The sequence below is a fragment of the Apteryx rowi genome, unplaced genomic scaffold, assembly GCF_003343035.1.
Source record: "Apteryx rowi isolate R43461 unplaced genomic scaffold, aptRow1 scaffold_637, whole genome shotgun sequence".
In the NCBI taxonomy this organism is placed as follows: Eukaryota; Metazoa; Chordata; class Aves; order Apterygiformes; family Apterygidae; genus Apteryx; species Apteryx rowi.
In genome coordinates this window covers 198,274-220,947 of record NW_020450913.1, presented here as the reverse complement: position 1 = coordinate 220,947, position 22,674 = coordinate 198,274, and the positions used below count along the sequence as shown (strand labels likewise).

At 41.5% G+C, this 22,674-nt stretch overlaps 1 protein-coding gene across 1 annotated transcript in view; it reads right to left on the bottom strand.

The window, feature by feature from the left end:
- Window positions 1–22,674, bottom strand: part of NR4A3 (nuclear receptor subfamily 4 group A member 3) — a 28,998-nt gene that overhangs the window by 5,634 nt on the left and 690 nt on the right. Inside the window, exons 2-7 of the mRNA XM_026084365.1 lie at window positions 20,169–20,327; window positions 16,543–17,423; window positions 14,135–14,264; window positions 12,982–13,154; window positions 7,491–7,690; window positions 6,116–6,294 (exon numbers count right to left, since the gene is read on the bottom strand). Of these exons, the coding sequence (XP_025940150.1) occupies window positions 6,116–6,294; window positions 7,491–7,690; window positions 12,982–13,154; window positions 14,135–14,264; window positions 16,543–17,421 (1,561 nt within the window). The 5' untranslated portion in view covers window positions 17,422–17,423; window positions 20,169–20,327. The remainder of the gene's footprint in view (window positions 1–6,115; window positions 6,295–7,490; window positions 7,691–12,981; window positions 13,155–14,134; window positions 14,265–16,542; window positions 17,424–20,168; window positions 20,328–22,674) is intronic.

The following is a 22,674-nucleotide window of genomic DNA, read 5'->3' as shown; positions in this document are numbered from 1 at the left end:
GGGCAGATTATGGCCAGGATGGGCAGATTCAGTGCTGCTACCTTTCTGAAGAACACCACTCTCAAAGCATGTATTTCAAAGCTCCTAAGTACCTCACGGACTCTTCGGCTCTGTGCTCTATGTCTGGGTGGGTCAGATTTAGCCTTAATTAATTCTGAGGTGTTAGAAACAGTCTGACCAGAAATGCACCAGATTTATGCTGCTGACTTAAAATGGGCCTCTTGATTGTCTTGGTTTCAATATAGTTATCTGATTTTCTCTTCCCCCTTCACAACCCTCTTCCTCTTCTATAACTTAAATACATGAAGGGCTTAGTTGCCTACAGCTTTCTGATTGCCTTGTGCACTCTTTGTTACACAGCAAGACTAGGACATGATAAATCCAAGAGTGTTCTTTTCTGGTGTGCTCTGGCCCATATTCATTCTGCCTAGCTTTCGGGCACTTCATGAGGGTGCCCAAGTTAGGAGCACAGACTTCTTAGGTTTCCTGTAACGTCAGTGGAGAAATGGGCATTTTTAGAAGATGGTTCAGATCTTAAGTGGATGAATCATCTTCTGGAGGTGCCCTATATTTCTCCATTGACTGTATGAGGTACGTAAATTAGATGGGCTGAATATGGGACTGAGACCACACAGGATATCAGAGCTTGCCCCTTCCTTTAAGAAAACTGCAACATAACACAGAGGCCATGAGTTGCTGTAGGAGGAAAGAGTTGTTGCCTCAGCAAAAGGGTAGGAAAGGATGAGGAGGAGTGAGTACTTCACTTTGCTGCTGACAGTATTCCCCTCAGCAAAGTGGAGGGGGGACGGCAGACAATGCAATCTGGAGGATTTTTTTTGTAATTGGCACTCCTACACTCCTCCAGTCTGCCACCTGCCCATATGTAGACCCAGCACATGAATAAGCCATTCTGGAGGATCCTGGCAACAGGACTGAAGGATATATACTGCTGAAGTGCAGTRAGCCTCCCTTCCATAGGCAAGTTGGACAGGTCTGTGCTTAGAGGGGAACTGCAGCAGCCAGACTGGCCTCATTACTGTTTCTTAGTATGACTGATGGTGCTAAAAACTGTGTTTCTAAACTGGAATGGAAAGCCCTACAGCAGGAGGATGAACACAAACTCATAATTAATTGAAACCTCACAATATTCTTCAATGTTCTAGTGCCAGTCTAACAAAGCATTAAAAGTGTGAATAAGCCCAATATATACAGTGGCTCTGGGCTGGTCTGTAAAACACTTAAAATAAAACATATGCCAAAAGAGCTTGGCTGGATTAGGGTAGAATGCTCTGTACTCAGCAGCGTCCCACTGAGAGTGACAAGTGGTCAAAACAATAATATTGTCATGTGGATACAGAAAGGAAGAGGCAGAGAGTAAAAGAGAATGAACAAGACAGAGAAAGAAAGCACTAGCAGTTTCAGAGTAGGCAGAAATTTGAAAATAAATTAGACTGTGTCCTTTACATGATCTTCACTGTAATTTCAATCTATATATATCAATCAATATATTTTGATATTGTTGGAAAAATTGTTAAAACAGGTCATTCAAGAGGCTTATGCAGTATTTTAAAAGATAGTCTGAATTAAGTTCTGGTCTACACTGCAAAGTTTTATCATCAAAACTTTGTAGGGACTAAAGAAATTACAGCATGGAGCGGTTGTACAAGAACACTTGTGATCTATACAACACTCTAAACTCATAGAAATTGTCAATATGAAACTAAGCATAGAACCTGTCCCTAGATGACCAATGTTTTTTTTTCCATGTTGGTACTTTTCCCTAGCTCCTTAGATCACACATCCCCACAGAATAAGTGATCCAAAGAAAAAGAATGGGACAGAACTTATTTCTTGCTTTCATGGGGATGTGGGGTGTGTGTCTTATATTGTTTTCTAATCACTCTCTTCTGGATAATACTCAGAGCACTGCTGATGTGCTCTGGAGGAAGTTGTATCCAGTCCTTCTTAACCAACTGAAGGAACTAAAAAAGGAGAAGAGAGACAGAGAGAGGAAGATCCTAAAGGAGTACCTTAAATAAAAAAGACATGCTTTGACATTGAAGAGTTTTAAGTTAACTGTTTGCAAGCCACCCACAATAAACCAGATGTCAGTTCTTTCATTCTGAGTGCTTTCAAGCTTATATCCTATCAGAAATCACTTGTAAATTCATCAGCGCTCCAGCACAACCCTTTTCCTTCTATGCAACATACTGCAAATTCCCAGGAAACATCAAACAAACAGAAAAAAACCACAAATATATGGATTTAAAAATGAATTACACATTGCAAAATACTACAAAATATTTTCCTGATTATTTTATGCATGCATACCTTTAGTTTTACTCAACGCAAGCAGTGAATTAGCAATATATTGGGATACTCACTAAAACTTCTGGTGTTCTCTGCAAAATTACTGACCAGAATGAATGGTCAAATATGTCTACAGCCATACACTCCATGCTGTGACCTGCAGCTGTGGTTGAGATAGGGCACAGAGCTTTCCACAAGTCAGCAGGTTTAGTGAAAAGGCATTGGAATAACTGGGCTGGTACTGGGGACCCCACAGGGCATCACAAAATGGGAGAACAGCCTTAGGTATCTTGGGACACTGGAAGCAGTGGAGTGTCTTTTAGCCTTCAACAATGGTGAGAGTGTACTAGTGTACAAGAGGGTTTGTTTTCTAAAAACCCTTCTCTGTTCAAGCTATGGAGAGCACTCATGAAATCGAGAGGAACGAGCAAGTCATTATTCCCAGGAGCATTTCTCTTTACCTGGAGAAATATTCTTAAATTTGGTGCTACCTGAGACCACGTACAGTATTAAAACAAGCTATAACCCATCACTATTTTTTGTTTTTTCTTTTTTCATTGGACCACCAAGTCATAAAAAGATTGGACTGATCCAAGATAAGAACTGAAACAATTTATGTAATACCGAAGAGAATTTTGCTTGATTCAGTATTTTTGTTCTGCAGTGTTTCTAACAAAAGCAAGCAACTAGAGTCACAAAACTTTCCTGCTCCTTCGTATCTTGCAGCCCAATGACCTGGATATTCAACTGGGACATGGGAGAATCGTGATAAAATTCTCTTGTTGTTGGATTCAGACCAGAGATTGGACCTCAGATGTCTCTCTGGGCACCAGCTTGTCCCCAGATCATCATACATAACAGCCATTCTGTGGCCCATGAAATATGTCAAATGGTCAAAACAGGAAAGACAATGATGCACAATAGCCACATACCCTATGGTCCTGGGAAAGGTCACTCTCTTGCTCTGACTCGCAAGAAGGATTTGAACCAGGGATCCTACCTACCTATTACCCTCAACAGCCCATTACAGGAGAAAGAGAGTACCTCCTTTATAGGATAAAGAATGGTGCCTAAGCATCCACCTAAATCTAAGACAAGACTTGAAACAGTTGCTTTAAAATGTCCAACAGATTTCAGAATTCCAAAATTTATCTTCATAATTTTTTCCCTTTGGTTGGGACTATCTGAAAACCAGCACATGCCTTGTCATACTCAAACTGTAAGGGAAGGACAGGAAGCCATTTCTCAAGGGATATGATATCAGAGGCACATCTCAAGGCTTTCCTGATTATAAACATTTCCATATACTATCACTGAGAAATTCTCAAACTAAAAAGAGGAGCATTTTGTGCTGTAGTGCTCTCTTAGCCACAATTACCTGATTTCCTCTTTCAAGTTTTTTCGATATTGTTCGTCTTTATACAATGTGATCCATTTTCAGGCCAAATTTCTGTCTGAGTCCCTAAGTTAGCTAGGTGCCTTTAGGGATCTGAAACCTGTGAATACAAATCACTAGACACAGTTTTGGTCTAATTTAGACAGCGTGAAGGTGGCCCTATGTACTTAAGAGCAAATGAGCAGAGATGTATTAACATCATGAAATAAAAGAATAAAGAGAAAACTACATTAATTTTAAGCACCATCTCTTACAAGTGAAAAAAAAGCAAGAAAAGCTTGACAAATACTGTGCCCCCCCCCCCCCCCCAAAAAAAAAAAGCTATTAGGGACAGAAATGCTCTCCTTCTAAAGGTAACAGTTACTTTCATTTGTTTGGAAACTTTGGGAAGACCAGCACAATATAGCAAGCCCCTGAAAGGACTACTAGCGCTAAAAGGAGGAAATGTGAGGGTCTATTAATTAAAAGATGTTTCCATTAAATATTTTAGGGTGATCTGAGCCAGCCACTGGACAACTTTAACTCTTTATGTAAGGGCAGCCAAACAGTGTCTGACTGAACAGAAAATATCATGTTAAAATATGCCATGGGTCTGTAAGGAGAAAAAAATTTCTTCACATAGAATAGCTTTTCCTACATTCATCTATACGTTTTGCATGATATCCTGTGCCTCTACCTATATCCCCTCAGTCTCCAGGAAGATAATGAAGGACAAGCTCCATCTACTGCATCTATCTAGATAACATACAGTCAATAACCTGAATCAAGGACAGGTGCTCTCTCTCACTATATATATCTATATCTATATAAATGTGAACATATATATCTGTGTGCAAATATATATACGGAGAGAAAGCACCTATCCTTGATTTATAGGTATATATTTATAATATATATACATAAGTATGTGTGAGTGCATGTATGTGGATGTTTATATATAGGAGTCAAAAATAACTCAGGAATGCTCTTTCTCGCTTTCACACCTTTCATTTTGGATTTTTTCAGGTAAAATAAAGCAACTCCACTGAGTTATTCTGGACTTAAGAGTTGTATCAATGAACCTAAAATCTGGCTCTTAATGCACTCTTCACAAGCACAGAAAAATGAACATAATTTAACTGAAAAACTGAAAATACTTTTCAGAAGAAAAAGAGAGTTAAAGCTAGAAGAAGCACAAACTAACCCTTTGCCCAAATGCAGGAAGGAAGTGTACCATGTAAGATCTGAAGCCAAAATCTTGGCCACACATTGTGAGCAGGAATTGGGTATCTGGTAGTTTTTATATTTACCATTGAACATTTTCCCTCAGTGTTTCTCAAGCATCATCTCATTCTAGGTAGAATGAAGGCTGCAGCTGGTATCGTTGAGGCTACCGCCTGCAGACTGAAGGATGCCTGAGATGCGTGAGGAAATCAATTCCCATCCCAGGGGAGCTTAAGGTATCCTCAGGAAGGTTCAGCTCAAGGCACACTGGCGCACTTTTTCACCCCAATGACCCAGCTGCACCCCTACATCATCATCTTTTCTGAAATGAGTGTGGGGCTTTCAGGAGAGCTGTCTGCTGCGCTCACTCCTGCCGCATTTCCATGGATACCCTTACTCCCAGCTCTGGCTCCGTGGCTGCTTCAGTCAGCCTTGCCTCCTAAATTACCAAAAGCCCAAGGAATGCAGTGTGCACTTCAAGGGGCTTTTGTTGTTTCAGGAATGAGGAAATTACACTTTAAAAAGTTCAACCTTCCCCGTTCTGTACTTACTAGCCAGGTTTGGCAGATTCTTACATCAGTTTCCTGCTGTTTGCCCCATTAGGCAGAAAGGGTGAAATGGTAATGTGCACACCCAAAAGTTTTTGTAAAACTGCTTAAAAATTCATTTTTCTTCCTATTCTACAATTTCATCTCTCAAAAAAGCGGTACCATGAAGTATCTGTAGTAGCTTGGGTACCAAAAGCAGCCTGCCCCCCTTGTGAAGCACTCTCTCTGATCTAGCTATCTATCTCACTGAGAGGTAGGCTATACTAGCTGTATGGTTTCCAGCTCTTGAGCTACCCTGATATTAGTACTTCTACACAGAAGACTTAGCCCTCGTCATTTCATTAGACTTTTCTGTGAATTCAGCAAGCATTTTGAATGCTTTTGTAGAAGCTACACAATTTGGTTGCAGTCAGTTTGCTTTTTAGAGACTATTCCAAGAAAAAAAGAAACCATGGAGAAATAGAGAGTTAGATTACATTTTAATAGGTGTTTCTGAGGGTCTAATGTTACAGTCCACAATTTCAGTATGGTTATTACAATGCTTAAAAAATCATAGTCACTTTACCTGGAATATAGCCAAGCTAACTGAGATTGCTTAAATCCACATTAAAACAAAGCACTAGAATCTGAAGATTTCTATTATCAAAGGAGCACTTACCTGTAATCATAGTTAGAGCTGATAAACTTGCTAAGGCTGGGATATCAAGGTTAAGGCTCTTTAAGTTTAAGGAAAAGTCTTTAATAGAGTCGAGCCACTCCCCAAATCCACGAAGGCACTGAAGTCTATGAAGCACAAGTCCATTGCAGAATACAAACTTATCCTCAGCAGTATCAGACCTCAAATAAAAATAGTTGAAAAAATTATGAATGCATCTTCTACTTTACAGTAAAATGCATAACCAGTACTGAAGTGTCTGTCATTTAAAATCCAATGCATATTATCCTGAGACATATGTGGGCATTCACGTTTGACAATATGCTTCTCCCCTGGGGCAAAAGTACAACAAACAAGCTTCTATGATTGCTTACTTTGTAGAGTTATAAGCCTGAGGTTAACTGTAGCATGTGGTGTAGACTGTCTAATTAGTTAAGATTTTGGTCCTGCCCAAAGGCATAAACAGAGGAGACATTTTACATTAAGTACTGTATGTATGAACCAAAGGAACACAAAGTGCATGCATTTTGAAATACAAAACTAATAATAACTGGAGAAAGAAGAGATTCTGCAACTCTCAGCATTTATTTAGTCTCATCTTCATTTTTCATATTGTAAAAACTGATAAAGAAAAAACAATGGAAAATACATACAATAATGCACACACCAATGCACAGAATATAATATAGTTGTCTTTGTGAAAACCTGTGTGTGTGAGAGAGAGATCACAGCCAAGCTCTGCCCTCCTTCCTCCCCTACTGCAATATCCCTGTAAAAAGCAGCATGCAAATGTCATTTTCAACTTGAAGAAACAAGGGCATAATTCAATTCTCCAGTTTGGAATTTCCCCAGTCCCTGAAAGTGTCTTTGGTAAAATGTCTTAACTAGTGCCAGACTGACAAACAGCATCTCACTCTATTAAATGACTTGGTATTAAGAAGAAAAACAATCTGAACAAGATTTCAAAGCTTCTTTATCCCTTTCAAAAACAGACTATAAAGATGTGCATGTGCTAAAGGAAAAGAAGCGAAAAAGGAAAAGCTTAAAGGTGCTTTTCTACAGTTTATACTGATGACTATGAAGCAACCTTGCTGAAATAGTACCTGAGGATCAATTTTGATTAACAGAGAAAAAGAGGATGTGGTATATCAAATGAAAAGAACCACATTAGTGAGAACTATGCTCTGTTTTTAAATCCTTTTATTATTTTTTCTGCAGTGTAACACAAATGAAATACCATATTTTGTGGATGCAGATTTTGCTGATGTTTCATGTTTTTTTTTTTAATGTTCAAAGATACTGCCATATTTATTCCTTAAAAACATTTAGATGGATGACCTTTCACATCAGCTTAAGAGGAAATGAAATAAATAGTTACCTGATGGAGAGTCTTAGCACAAAGAGCTCCAAAAAAGCTGATTCTATGAGTAATGTCTGATCTTCTTTTGGGAGGTCAGTAAATCCAGGGATTCTTTCTGCCCAGCCTCTCGATATGTCAATGGAGGCAGTCAGAAGGTTATAGAACTGCTGGACATGTTCTGCATCTGTGCCTGCAGCAGCCTGGTCAGTGGAACAGTACTAAAAGGAAAGCCACAGAAAGCAGTGTTATATGCATTTTAGGGCATGCTCTGAAACATATAATGTTATCTGCCCAGCAACGTTTCCTTCTGTGGCAAAACTGGTATTATTAACCATAATACATAAGTCTAAATCTACCTTCCTATTTGGATACTTATCACCAAATATTTCTACATGTACAGAAAACCTTCAGAAATTATCACATTTTACAACTATCTATATACTATTAATAAATAGAACAGAAATCTGGTGGATAGAGTAATTTCTAAAACAAGAGAAGAATACTATTTAACTTACTACAATTAAACAGTTTTCCCATTGATGAATTTGTCTCAGTATGTCCTAAATACAGATTTCTTCCAAAACCTCTCAAATTGCATTTTATCTGACAGTGATAGAGACATGTAAGATAAATCACCTTTTATCTGACACATGCAGCATCGCTTCATTTGAATATAAAATTTGTTCAAAGTAAAACAGCTGCCCCAAACCACCTCTTATCCTTCAAATAGCATTTTAGGTTCTGGAGAACCTATTATGCTGTTGATGTGGCCATAACTCTTCCAGACAACCATTTGACAGCATCAGCTTGCTTAACTTCCCCAGGACCCTCTGACAGCCCCCTCCCTGCTATCTTCTGCTTCCCTGCCAGTGGATCCCTGTCAGTGCTGTGACAGTACTCTCTCTCTGGCAAATATAACAGGAGCTTTATGACTTTTGCCTGATTCTGTACTTGAAAAGTGCTGCTGGTTTTCTGAGCAGGAGCTGAATAGTTTGGGATTTATTGTACCAACATCCTCCCCATCAGGCCTCTTGTGGGTTATTTCTGGGAGAGACTCGATACAAACTCTCTCTCTGGGATGCTCAGCCAAGAAAAGGTTGGGAAGGTCTCCATAGCTGAAAGTAGCATGCACACCCTTTGAAAACCACTCTCTATATGCAGTTAGGGGCTGAGGCCAATAGCCTGAAAGCTTCCTTAGCCACCCCGTCAGGCATGGAAGCAGAAAGACCACATCTCTTTCAAAATCAGTAAGAGTATACTGGAAGCCTGAGAGGCCCTGCTTACAGGCATGCCACCTCTGCTGCAGATCTCTCCCAGGTTGCTTACTGCAGCCCAGGAGTCACCTCTGTGCAAGGAGAAGAAGGGAGAACTGCAAAGAGACCCTCCATGGTGGATGCCTTATTCATTGCCTGCCACAGCTGGAGCTCGTTGCTGCTGGTGGGTAAGGGATAAAGGAAAGAGTGTCAGAGACACTGACCGATTGCAAAGCCGTAGTAAAGCTGTTAGAAATCCTGGAAATCTCTGGCTGTATTTGGGTTGTCAGTGCTAGCCCTGAATGAATCTGTTCTGTTTACCCCAACACTAGCAAAATGAGTTTCTTACAGTGAGCTGCTAGCTACCTCCTTTAGTCAGCTAGTGAAACATAGGCAATCCCTCTGATGAAGTTCATGTGGGGACAAATTCTGCTCCAGCTACCCGGAAAGATTCTGTGATGGCAAAGCAATTGGAGGCAAAAATATAGAAAGGTTGAGGAGCAGAAGTGGAAAATGTATATGCTGCACTGTTACATGTTTAGTCCTCCATCTAGATGATGCAGTGGAGGATGTTTGAGCAATATGAAATACTACTCCAGCCACTGGACTGCAACAGGATGGAAGCACCATGGTGACTAGTAGGCAGAAAAACACTGTGTGCTTTTGCAGCACTCTTCCATGCGCTGGACCCTCTTATAATGAGGCTGTGGAGAAAGCTAAGACAGTGTCAGTGTGAGGAGATGGGCTTTTCTCATTCATGGTCATCATCTCCTGAAGGCTCTGGGAGGTCTGCTTCACTGTGCAGGGGCTGAGCTATAGCTCCTTCTTTCTATAAAAGCAAATGGAACAGGCTGATGGGAATTCTTGCCTCATCCACAGGTACTGCTAAGGCAGGGTATATTCTTGATCAGAGGATCAGTGAAAAGGAAAGGAAAGAGAAGGAAAAGAAAAAGATAACACTCTAAATTCATCAGAGATGTAACTCATCACAAGTCAGTGTAATTATGCCAGAGATTAAGTTGTTCCCAATATTTAAAAAAACATTCCTGTGGCGATAGTAATACAAAATTTTAACATTTTCTAACAAAGCTGAATGCTGCATTCTATCACATGACTGCGAATGCTACAGTACAGTATAACCCATGTGGGACATTTAATTAAATTGAATGCATCTGAAAAAAAAAGTATCCTGTATTTGTTGTTATTGTTTAGCCCATGAGGGCATTTTTGGCAGAAGAGTAAAAATTATAAGGAATTAATAATTTTTTTTAACTGCTGTGATATGTCACTGCTTGCTAGAAGAAGTTAGCACTTACAAAGAGTAGCTGAAATGTTTACTTGTGACAGACTTACAAGTATTTAAGCAGCCATAAATAGTGCGTATGTCTTATGCACAAAATCAATGTTTTTTTTCATGATTATTCCATTAAGAAGAACTGATATTTGACCTGACTTCTGAACTAGACAACTGGTAAATCTTGGTCAAGAGGCCGCAGTATGGGAGGGCTCCATTCTGTGTTTCTTAACCTGGTCATGCAAACAGGAGGCACGCTGGGAGAAAGCCAGAAGACAAAGCTCTCCTTTGTTCCCTTGCTCAGAGCTCCTTTAGGAATTAAAGGATGGCCGGCTTTTTCTCAAGGAGGAGTTCCATGTGCAGGAAGCAACATTAATTTATATGGTATATTTAAAGAGCTTCTAAGGGCCTGATGTTGGGGAGAATGATAGTACAATCTCGCTCCACCCTTGCCTGCTTTTATCAGTCCTTCACAAAATGCAATAGCTGCAAAAGCATAAAAATAACTTCTCTGCAGTCTTAGAGGAGAAGTTATGCTTGTTTTTCAATGCATCTGCCCTTCCTCTGTCAGAAACCCTGATATTTGCTTCATTTCTAGCTTGGGGGCTGGCGGAAGGAGGCAGATTATTACCTAAATGCTGCACTCTCTCTCCAAAAGGCTGCATTTCTATTTAAGTCAGTGGCTATTTGGCCTGAATAAGGACTGCAAGATACAAGGTCTGGTTCTCATCTCACTTCATTCGAAGTCTAAACGCATGGAATTGTACCAGTGAGACAGCTGTGAGACCTGACTATGGCCCTTGGCCTTTAAAGCGTTAATAAACAAAATTCTTTTCCTAGTGATTTTTGAAACCAAATACCTAAATATACCATTGCTGTGGACTGGTAAATTAAAACCAATGCTTAAAGGAGGAATAGCTATGTTCTGAACAGAGCCAATTCCAATGTGTTTTGTTTTAAAATTCTGAGGATATGCAATTTATTTTAGGATTTTTGGGGGCAGGTCATTGGGTTTTTTTGGAGGGAATGAGTATACATTCCTCTCTGAAACTCTTATCAGTATTTTTATGATGGTCGAGAAAACATTACGAGGTATAAACATGAAGACCATTCCAAACACTACGGTCCTGATTACAAAGCCAGGTTCCCAGATCTACCGATATGTACTGCATTGCAGTGTCACAGCCAATCCAATTGTACCTTTATTTAGTCTTTACAGATATAGGATTCTTCAGACTGATTTTAGCATTACAATTCATTTGCTGCATATTTCATTTAGTTAATATCAGTTTTTACACATTATTCTTTCCTGATTTCCCTGAACTTTTAAAAATAACCATAAGATTCGTTAAAAACCTAGCAGTCTATTAATTTATTCTAGTATATTTTTGTATTTTCAGTACTGCTGAGCCTAACAGACTATTATATCTTTTATTCTAACCCCCCCCCAACAAACCTTGGATATGAAGATGTCCCAACAGCCAATCATACATAATCTTTTAAATACCAAGCCTAAATTAATTTATTGTCAATCATATGCTTCCTGTAATATTCCGCAGAACTGTTAACTACTTAGATCTACAGGCTGTTTTCTTAAGAGAAATAATTACTGTACTGTTCTTTTTTTTTTTTTTTTGTAAATGTGAAAGAGCTCTACATCTATACATATAGATAAATACATATGGTTTGATACTGCTTTCATGCACTGGGCTATTATACTCAAGTAATTCTGAGGCATACAGTAGATTTCTGCCAAAGAGTACAGTTAGTCATGTACCTAGGTATTTGCAGAATGACCCCCTGAGACATTTTGGGTAAGTTAAAATACATGTAAATATGCCTAATGCATTCTCCCCCTAAAAGGCTGTCAGGTAGTAATCAACTAGATTCTTAGTAATAACTTGTAAAATTGTATGATTGTATACTTACAGACTAGCTTGAAGAAAAGATATTACAGCATGCTTACAATTGCTAAGTGATATATGTAAATATATTTTAAAATAGAACTATATCATTTTTATATAATTATAATAAAATAGGTTTCATTATTTAATATTACTTAGGAACAGGTGATAAACTGTCATTGTAGATGTTGTCTTAGTACAGCTGAGATTTAATCATTTTTCATTAAGAGTAAGTAATCTGATCATGTTTTTCCTTAGCTGTATTTTTTCTTTTCATATATCAATCTATCTAAAATACATATTTAACAAGCCATTTCAGCATTGTATTTTAATAACTACAGAACAGTCTTATAGCTGGTGAATATACTACATTAAAGAAAAAAGGTACAAAAATATATAATCTCTGACAAAGCTTTGCTGATTTAATTTTTTAGAATTTCGACTTAAAGATTTGTTTCACAAATGTGAATGATACTTGAGAAATATCTGTGCTGGGGTATCCGAAGCCAGACTCTATTTCCATTTTAAATAATGGTAAAATTCTCACTGATTTCAATAGAAATGAGTTCTAGACAGCCTGTTTGCTTCAGTGACCCAGTATTACTTCACACAACCCTTATATTTGAATACTAGAAAAGTGCTATTAAATTTTAGCCTTTACAACCTGGAAGTTGAGATACTGGACAAATGGGTCCCACTCCTGAGTTTGGTGGATTAATCAATTGTATTGTAATTGATAGCATTTTGGATGAAGCCTCTTGCAAGGAGAGTGCTGTATTTATCCACACATTCTCACATTCACTCGCCCGTGGAATATACTGTGGTTAAAATTAGCTTTCAGATGCTCACAACCAATAGTCACTAATGTTACTTTCTAGTGCACCTCCTTTCAGTCGTTGTTCACCTACTATGAATAGACATGGCTGGTTGGATAAATTTCTACTCTCATCCAAATTTTACATTTAATTTCATTTTAGCAAACTGGCTGTTAAATGGAAATGCAGCTCACAAAACATCTCTATGCAGAAAACAAAGAAAGAAAGAGAAGTGAGACATACTCTTGAGTAGTCAAGCTCACTGGGAGTGGAGTCAGTTAAAGCTCGTACGAGGGCGTTCATCATGCTGATGGGAGGAGAAGGCGGTGAGGGCTGCGAAGGTTCCTGCTGCAAGGGGCTCTTTGGTTTGGAAGGCAGACGACCTCTTCTCCCTTTCAGGCTATCAGTACGGACAACTAAGTAAAACAGAAGAGAGTCAGTTGCAGAGACATCAGCAAACTAAAGAGCAAAATGAACACCTGCTTTTCTTATGATGGCCAGCCCAGCAAAAAAAGAAAAAAGAGAATTCAATTTCCATACATGCTATTGGTGCCTTTAAATGCAAAGAAATACAAATGATACCAAAATTACATCAGCTTTATGATGGTAAGCATCAACGTAACCACTTGCTTAAAACCCAGCTGTGTTCCTAGTGCTCCTGCTTTGTTTTCAGCAAATGCCTACACGCCTGTATATATATGCACGCGCGCGCGCACACACAGAAACTCTATTGCTGAAAGAAAACTGAGTGTGAAACACAAATCTAAATGTTAATACTACTCATACACATTTTATATGGAAGAATCATTCATTCAAAGTAATTCTAGCTTTCTTAAAGCATTTGAAAAATATGGTCACACTATATAGGTCATATTATCCATGCTAGTAGTTGCAATGGGACTACTCACACAATGTTACTTACATATATAAGCATTTGCAGAATTGGGACCAATGAGTTCATTCTGTTTCCATTTATTTTAGTTGCAAACTTACAATCAACTTACAGGAATGAGACAAGATCCTATGTAAAAATGCATGCAAAACAATGAAATGCAGCCTCCTCTGAGATAATACATGGTAGCCAACAGCATTATTGAACACTGTGCAAAGTTAGTAAAGGAAGTATTTTGGCCAGCATCAAATTATTCTCCCGTGGCCTTGCTGTTGCGGAACTCTGGGATCCCAGAAAGTCTAAATATGATAACCCTACTGCCTGGATGAAAAGAAAAAGTTTAATATGTTATTACACAAATTCACATTTTGGAGAGGGTAAATAAGTTATGAATTCCATCACTGTCAAATTCATCATAAAGGCATCCATGTCCACAGACAGCCACATATTCATTAAATGTAATATTTCTGTGGTTAGAAAAATAATAATAGCAATAGTCCTTACCTTCTTTAACCATGCCGACACTGAGACACTTCTGAAATCGGCAGTATTGGCATCTGTTACGACGTCTCTTGTCCACAGGACAGTTTTTATTTGCCAGACAAACATATTTTGCATTTTTCTGAACTGTTCTCTGAGAAAATGCAACACAAAAATAGTAAACTGATAGTTTCTTGAACAACTTCGAACCCTGACAAAATGTATTTTAATTACAACATGAAAAGCGACAGTGCAATTCATATAATTAGATAAAATTAATTTCCTAACACACTAGCCTGCAGGAAAAACAATTTTATTAGTATTAGCTACTGACAATGAAAATAATCTAGGATTGTTCTGAAGCAAGTCTCTGGAGACAGGCAACTTTGAATGATAAAATCATATCTGAAATTACCAGGTCATCGCATCTACCTTTGGGGATTAGATTATCTCTGCTTTTAATATCCCTTTGGGAACAATTTTCTACTTGGTTCATTCCCTTGATTATTGCTGACCTTATTAAAATAAAATCAAAATGATCTGTGATGTACTTCTCTTGCTATCACTATTGTTAGTCAAATACCACAATAACTGGTTTGGTTAGCTATTAAAACCATCAGGGAAGAATATAAAAATACCAGAAACCCTACCAATGGTATTAATTAAATATTCTGGGAAAACTAACCTGACTTGGGGGGAAAAAAAATAGACAGAATTACACTGTAGTTATATACATTTAAATAACTCTAAAAATCATTTAAAGACTATACAATCAATTTAAATTTTGTAAAAACCTGGTAAGCCTTGAAAAAATATAATAGAAATTAATACAAAAATATTATATGTTTTCGTACTTAAAATCAAAGACACATCAATAAATAACTTAGCACAAAAAGCTTAATAGCAAAGACATCATAACAAGAACAAATCTATCAGTTTGACATTTGGTATTAAATCTTTCACTGCAATTAAATTCATGGAAAAATGTTATTTCATAATTTGTGTTCCTTTCTAAATAAGACAGCTTCAAGGTAATAAGAGACACAACAAATATCATTCATTGTTCTTTAAAACTGAAAATTGTACATTTCACTTGAAAAAACAATTTTGCAGAATAAGCTCTAGATCCTGCTCCCAATCTAAATTAATAGAATATGCTATTGATTTCCACTGGGTCAGGATTGTCCTGGTTATTTCCAGGTTATTTGTGTTCCGTTTTCTAATTATATTTAAATAACAAATGAGTTTTACGGGAGATTTTTTTATTTTACCATTTTGTAAAAGGATTATTACTAAGTAATGTTAGCAGTTCTATGTGCAATAAAAAAAATGTTATAAACCCTCCCTCCTACAAGTATTTTTGAACTATTTTTGTTCTCATCACACTTGGGAATTCTTTTATCAAAACAGCGGCATGCCTACTAGCCCTGCAGAAAGAAATTTATTACATCAAATCCAAATTCACCGAATCTGCCCAGAACTCCACCCCAAGCCTATCCCAAGTTTTTTGCTTAAGCCATTTCTGAAAAAATACTGAAATCTAAACTAAATCTGTTGAAAGAAAATGATCAAGCATCCAAATCTAAAAGCAAAGGAAAGTACTCAAATCTTAAAAATATAAGCACAAAGTTTCCTCTAAGAAACTGCTTTATGTAAATTATCAGTGTTACCCTTCAGCTTCAAAATCTTCTAACTTGCAAAGCTAACATGGAGACACTAAACAGGGCTTAGTTACTGCTCTGCTTGGTACTTTCACTGATGAGAACTCACTTGGTTCCTAAACTGAAGAGCTATAATGAAGCAGCAACCACATAAAATTATGAATATTTGGGTTTATTTCATGCATTAAACCAGTCTCCTCCTTGCATTGTATTTATAGCCCTCCTCACTTGGATCTTCCTCAGTGCAACAAATGGCACCACTACCAGCAGCTAAAATATTAAACAGCCTTTAAGATTTCTGCATTTCTTATCTCATTTAAAACAGGGTTTATTTTAGGTTAGTGACTGAATAAAATCCAGCTTGTCAAAAGGACAGATTTATTCCAGATGAATTTAGCTACAGAATAAATCTAGTTAACGGCTTAGGTGGATATATTCCTAGACACCTCTGCAGCAGGTGACCTGAGCTCCATTAAGCAATACTAATAGAGCACAGACTTGGTTAACACAGTTTAGCACCATAGTTGTTTCTCAGCTGAGACTCTGGCTGATCATTTCATCCTATGGAGGGCTTGATTTGGCTTTGTAAACACATTTACCCTGCCCCACTGAACATCACGGATGGTGGCTCTGTGCCCTCAGGGCTGCACTGCCCTGTGCCAGCACTGCCACAACCATGAGCAAGCAGTGGTTTGGTGGAGGCAGGAGTGGAGGGAGGGAAGGGGGAAGAGGACCAAAATGCATGCACAGGTGTGCATACCGAGCTCTCACCTTGAAAAAGCCCTTGCAGCCCTCACACGTTCGTACGCCATAGTGCTGGCAGGCAGCATTATCCCCACAGACGGCACAAGTGCCCTCCCCGGATGAGGAGCTCCTGCTGGGTGGGGATGGGAGGCCGCTGCTGCTGCTGCTGCTCTCACCCATGAGGCTGGAGGTCACTGCATTGAGGCCAAGTGGCGAGAAGGCTAGCGTGGCTGGTCTTTTGGCCAGGGGAAGCCCATAGGAATGGCTCTCCATGGTGGCCTGGCTGGCCGTGGGTCTGTCAGGTCCCAGGGGCAGGCTCAAGGAGGCAGGGTCATAGCACATGTGGGTGCCTGCTGCTGGCGTGTGGGGGGGCGAGTGCTTAAAGTGGAAGAGGGGGAAGCGTGGAGGCACAGTCTTCATGGGGGCAGCGTCCATGAGGTGGCCAGGAGGAAGGCAGGTCTGCGTGGGTGGGAGCTCGTCCCACAGGCTCTGGTGAGAGGGGAAGCCAGGTGTGGTGGGTGTCGAGGGTGGAGATTGCTTGAAGTACATGGACGTGCTGGGCATTCCCTCGTCTGTGGATGGTGGCAGTGACTGTTGGTAGGAAGAAAGCCGGGTGTCTTCCATCTTTATGAGGGGCCTCTGACTGGAGGAGGAGGCAGACTGCATTTGGTAGAGGCAGGAAGGCTTGAGCTCATAGCTGCCGGAGTAACCCTCCATGAAGGTGCTGAAGCTGGGAAGGGAGGTGGTGGCAGTGGCAGTGATCTCGGTGCTACTCAGGTCCATGGTCAGCTTGGTGTAGTCAGGATTCATAATCTCTGAGCTGTACTCCGAGCCATACGTGTAGGTCTGAGCTGCATAATTTGAACCAGGTGGTGAAGGACTATACTGCGCTTGCACACAGGGCATATCTGCAAGGGCAAAGGTGGATGTTAACAACAAGCCTGGCACTCAGAGGCGGCACTTTAGACCCTTGCTAACTTCTTGCTCACAGAGCTCAGTTAGACACGCAACTCCTGTGCTCGCTGGGACATGGGAAATATAAATTAACTTTGAGTCCTTGTCTTTCAACAAAAAATATGTACTAGGATCGACTAAATATTAATCATTAGGCATCCTGCTCTCATTTAGTCACTGGAGCAACTCAGATTTATACTAGTGTCAGTGAGAGTATAATCCATCTCAAACTGCCCTAGATCTGCTGCTTAATATATACGGGTGTCAATGAGAATTAAATAAGTATAATGAAAACAGTTTATGACTCTAAATATATCTCTGTATGTGCACAACTGTGCCACAAAATTTTCATGAAGAGTCAGCTGGATTATCAAATGTGTGATATTAGAAATTACATTATTTTAAAAGGAACAACATCTACAGAGTGTGTCAGGTCAGAGAAACAACTCAAGTCACAGTATTTTCTATTTAGGACTTGCAAACATCAATTTTGCTTACTCAACTGTGGACCTTCAAAGAATATTTCCAATCAGATAATAATTCTAGGTTGGTGTCTAACTAGTTTTAAGGCTTATGGTGGTATAACATTCTCCTAAAAGAGTGGGTGGTACAGTGTATCCCCAAATTTTCAAAAATGTAAGGGAAAAAGTATGTGGTGTTTCTGTTTTTATAAGAAAGCAAAGTTTAGGCTGACAATATAATTGCTTTTTTCCATTAGCCATAAAAGTTAATGTGGTTCACTGATAGCTGGAATGGTTGTAGCAACACAGTCACTGCCTATAAAGATTTGTGTTTTTTTTCACATTTCCTACTTTTCTGCTTTCCTTTGCTGCTTGCAAGAAATAATGTACCCAATTCTGTAATCCATTTGAGGTTTGCTTGATTAAACTCTGTTAGATTATAGCTCAGTATTTGCAACCAAAACTAAAAGCGTATGATGAGTTTCAGTTCCACAACACAGGAATAAAATGCATTTTTTCATCAGTTAGTATAAATTCTCTTATCAAGAGAACAGAAAATAAAGTAATATTATCACCCGTGGAGAAAATGTATATCAAAATTAAGTGCTGTTTATCTCTTCCTAATCGTGGTAATTTATATTCCAAAGGCACTTGTTAAACAATTCATATAAAAAAACTGCATTAAAAATATGGCTTTCTCTCAGTAATTTAAGAACCACCTTCACTTTTAAAGTATTGATTTGAATCTGTCATGCAGCAATCCAAACAATGTGTTAAATCAACTTTTAATTCTTTCCTGCCTGCTTTGCTGATAAACATATCTAAACTAAGAACAACATTTCAATTATCGTACCATCACAAACCCTTCAGATCTTTCTTCTTTTCAAGAAAATGTTAAAAAGTGAGAGAAAAATAGTGCTTTTGTTTTCCAAAATGGCTAAGACCTTTCTGCTTGTAAATCTAAATACTTAGATAAAAAACATAGCAGGACTATACTTTCACAAACTTCACCTCCCAATCTTATTTATATATTTTCTATTATTCTCCTTTTTACTATCAATTTCTGTACATGCTATTCAATGTACACAGGTGTCATGCCAATTCCTATTACTATCATGCATCAGTTTAAGGACCGTCTGTTAAAGTATGCTGATCAGTGCTTAATCAAATAAAAAGGGAAAGAAATTCCTTCCATGCACCTCCACTGAGAACTGACTGAGAAACGCAACTGCACGAGCAGGCAGATAATGCCACAAATGGACGTGTTCCTACACACTCCTGTGAAGGAAAAAAAGGCTTTTTGCTTGCTCTGAAAATGAGCAGTTCAGGAAAACAGATCTTTACCGTTTTTTTTCCTCCTAAATAGGGTGCGCTTCTGAGCATAACGGGGATATGTCACTGAATTCAGTTCTAAGTGCAATAAGAAGCAGAAGTCTGAAATAAGTCCGACCTGAGGACAGAAAAAATATCCCTGCCGTACAGATCTGTTGCGATCTGCAGGACTCCTCCTACTTCGCGCTTTGCTAGCGCATTCGACCGACCGGTTCTAACCCCTGCTTTTCCACTTACGGCACCAATATTAATTACCCTGAAAAGTAAATACCTGGGATTTTTTTTTCTTTGTTTATCCAACAATATTTGAAAAAACACTGCAGGCACATTGAGAAGCCGTATGTCATCACAGCCAAAATGAATGAGTAAAAAACCAGGGGAGGAACATTCAGAGCTATTATCCCTTCTGAAATCTTTGCAAGAACTTGACATAAGAGATGCAGTTTAACACGAAGAAAGCAATGTTCTTCATAAACACATTAACATCCCACCCACTTGCTTGCAATTTGCTCCTTAAATGTTTACACATCTTTGGTTTGGAACTTTCAATTCCCATGTATCCAGTCATGATAAGGCTAAAAGTGTTATTAAACGCAGACGTTTTCAATTACACGAGGTCCAGATCCTTTTCGGATGTGAACTCTCTGCCGCGCCGTTAAAGTCAAACGGGATGACAGGGACCAGAGGTAGCCGCGAGAGGTGGGAAATGTGGAGACAGCTGCAAGTATTTGCAAAAGGCGGAGATCGCGGTAGGGCGAGCCCTTTACCGCCACATCTGCGCCTCCTGCTCCTTCTCTCCCAGGAGAAGCCGGGAGGGCTCAGCCGCTGCGGCCCCCAGAAGCGGCCCCCGCAGGGGCGGCGCGGGGCGACCGCGAGCGGGGGCGGGGCGGCGGGGCAGGGCCTTACCTGGAGGGTATCTTGCTCGCTGAATGGTGGGGCTGGGTGTCCGGCCGGAGGAGGCGGCAGCGGGAAGCGCAGGCGGCGGGGTCCGTGCCGGCCGGGAGCTGTCTGCGGCGCCGGGGTGGGAACCTGGCCTCGGCGGGGGGCGCTCTTCCGACCCGAGCTCTGGCACGCAGCGGGAGAAGGAAGAGCACAGTCAGAGGGGAGCCGGTGGCCGCCCGGGCACCGGGCGCAGCACCCGCCTCTGGCGGCGCGCGCGGGGGCGGCGGGCAGTGGGGAGCCACGGCCGCAGTGTGAGGACGGCTGGGCGGAGGAAATGTGCCCCCGCTCCCTCTCCTCCTGGCAGAGCGCTCCGGGGGCACAGGGGGAGCAGCGCAGCGGGGGCAGTCCCTCCTCCCCCCCTTGTCGCACAGCAAGCTCCCACCTTGCTCCAAGGGAGAAAAGAGAGAAGCTAGTTGGGAAGCGCATTTTCTGCCAGCCCCGCTCTCTCTCTCCCTCATCACACAAAAGGAAGAAGGCACCGGGCTGGAAAAAGGACAGGGGAAGCGGACGTGCCGTGTTCTTGCTTGCTTGCTTGTTTTTCTGGTAAGGAGCGTGGGTTAGGGGGAAGGCAAGGGGAGAGCCGACCCCGGGGCAGGGGTGACTCCAACAAGCAGGGCAGCATCTTCCTGAAGTCGCCGCGCATCCATTGATGAGGCGCGCTCCTTGGCAGCGTGGCCGCCCGCGGAGCAGGAAGTTTCTTTTTCGGCGGGAGGGGGGGTGGGGGTCAGAAGCAGGCTGCAAGGTAGTGACCGGCCGGGGAGACGGGACTCGAGAGGTTTCCTACCAGTGAGGCCAGTCTCCGGCATTTGCAGCCCCGCTGCACCGGGGCGGCGCGGGCCGACCGCGGAGCTCGGCCCCAGCAGCAGGGCAGCTGTGCCCCCCGCACCGCTCGGCGGCGGGGCACCTCGCCGCCCTCACCGCAGGCGAGGCGGGAGGGAGCGCGGGCCCGCCGCGCCCTGCTGCCGAGCCCCGCTGCCTGCCGCGCTCCGGGGCCCCTATCCCACAGAAGTGGTCTGTCCCGGCCCCGGGCGGCCGGGGCTGCCAGGGCTGCCGGGACCGCCGGGGCTCTCGGAGCCGCCGCGCCGGGGGCCGGCGGGCGCTCGCCCCGCGCGGACGGCACGGACCGGCGGGGGCTGCGCCGGGAGCGTGCCCCGGGACCCGGGAACTCCCCTCGGGAAGTGCCAAGAGCGCTCTCACTCACTCCTGCGCTCTCCGTCTGCTCCTTGTCCCTTGCCTCCTAATCCCGCCCCAGCTCCGGGGATGTTAAATGATTATTAGCTCATCTCTTTCTCTCCCGCTGGTTTTGTTCCCTCCCTGCTCTCGGGCCAAGCTCCTGTGAGGCTGCTTCTCACACTGCTCTGAGCGCCCTAGGGCTCCTCTCCTCCCCCTGAGCCGGCGGTTACCTAGAGACATTCACTGCGCTTTTAAACATGCAACACCCCTCCGGACTGCAGACGCCTGAGCCAGGAGCACAGAGCCTTAAGGGCTGTAAATTAGGAGGAAATAACTACTCTAGTCAAAGCTCTTTTCTTCCTCCGTGCACTTTACATTCAGCCCCGAGTGACGCCCCTCCCCACCCTGTAATATGAGGAGGAAACCGTGAAATACTCCATTGTGATTGTGACTTCTTCAGTTGAGTTTCGAAACCTTCATTTACCCGGGAGGGACCGCGAAAGGGGAAGCTCCATTCAATTAAAAGTTTCAAGCTATATTTCCACTGTTGGTTAGCTCGCGATTTTGGGGAACGCTCCGAGCCACACGGCCGCTCCAGCAAATATCCAGGAGCTGGGACGAGTTTCACCTCCGAAGAAACCGTCTTGTCTGCTTCAGTCCATTGTTTTAATGGGGCCTGACTCCAACATACAACAGTCTCCACGGAGGAGAGAAAAATAGGGCGAAGAATGTAATCAAGTGAAGTGGGTTGGATAAAAGTTAGCGATTCATTCCTAAACTTTCTTTTTCTGGAAAAAAACATCCAATCCCAACGCACCAAATCCCCGACAGAAAACAGCATTTTCTGCCTTTTCTTTGGGAAATTTTCTCGCTTGAAATCCATAGTTTCAAAAATGCAAGTTAAAAAATAGCGTTTTTAGCTAATGTTACGAAGGTGATCCACACCTCTGCCTTAGACCTCTCCCTAAGACCTATCGCGATAAAGCAGTCGCGATAACCATCCCCAATATAACACAACCGAGTGCCTGTGCCTTATCGATTCTTTCCAAGACTGAAACTTCTTTCCCAGCCATTAGCACAATAATGTAAGCGAGACGTTTATACAGCGAGTCAGACAGACAGTGCAGTTAAGCCTCTCTGTATTGTAACACACGTGCTGGGTCACCACAGCCTATGATTACAGTTTCTGACCTCCAAAGGGAAAAGTGCAAATTTCTTAGGAACAGATGCCAGGCAGACGTGCTTAGCAAAGATCCCGTCTCATTTCAATACAATATGCCACATTCCAACAATTACC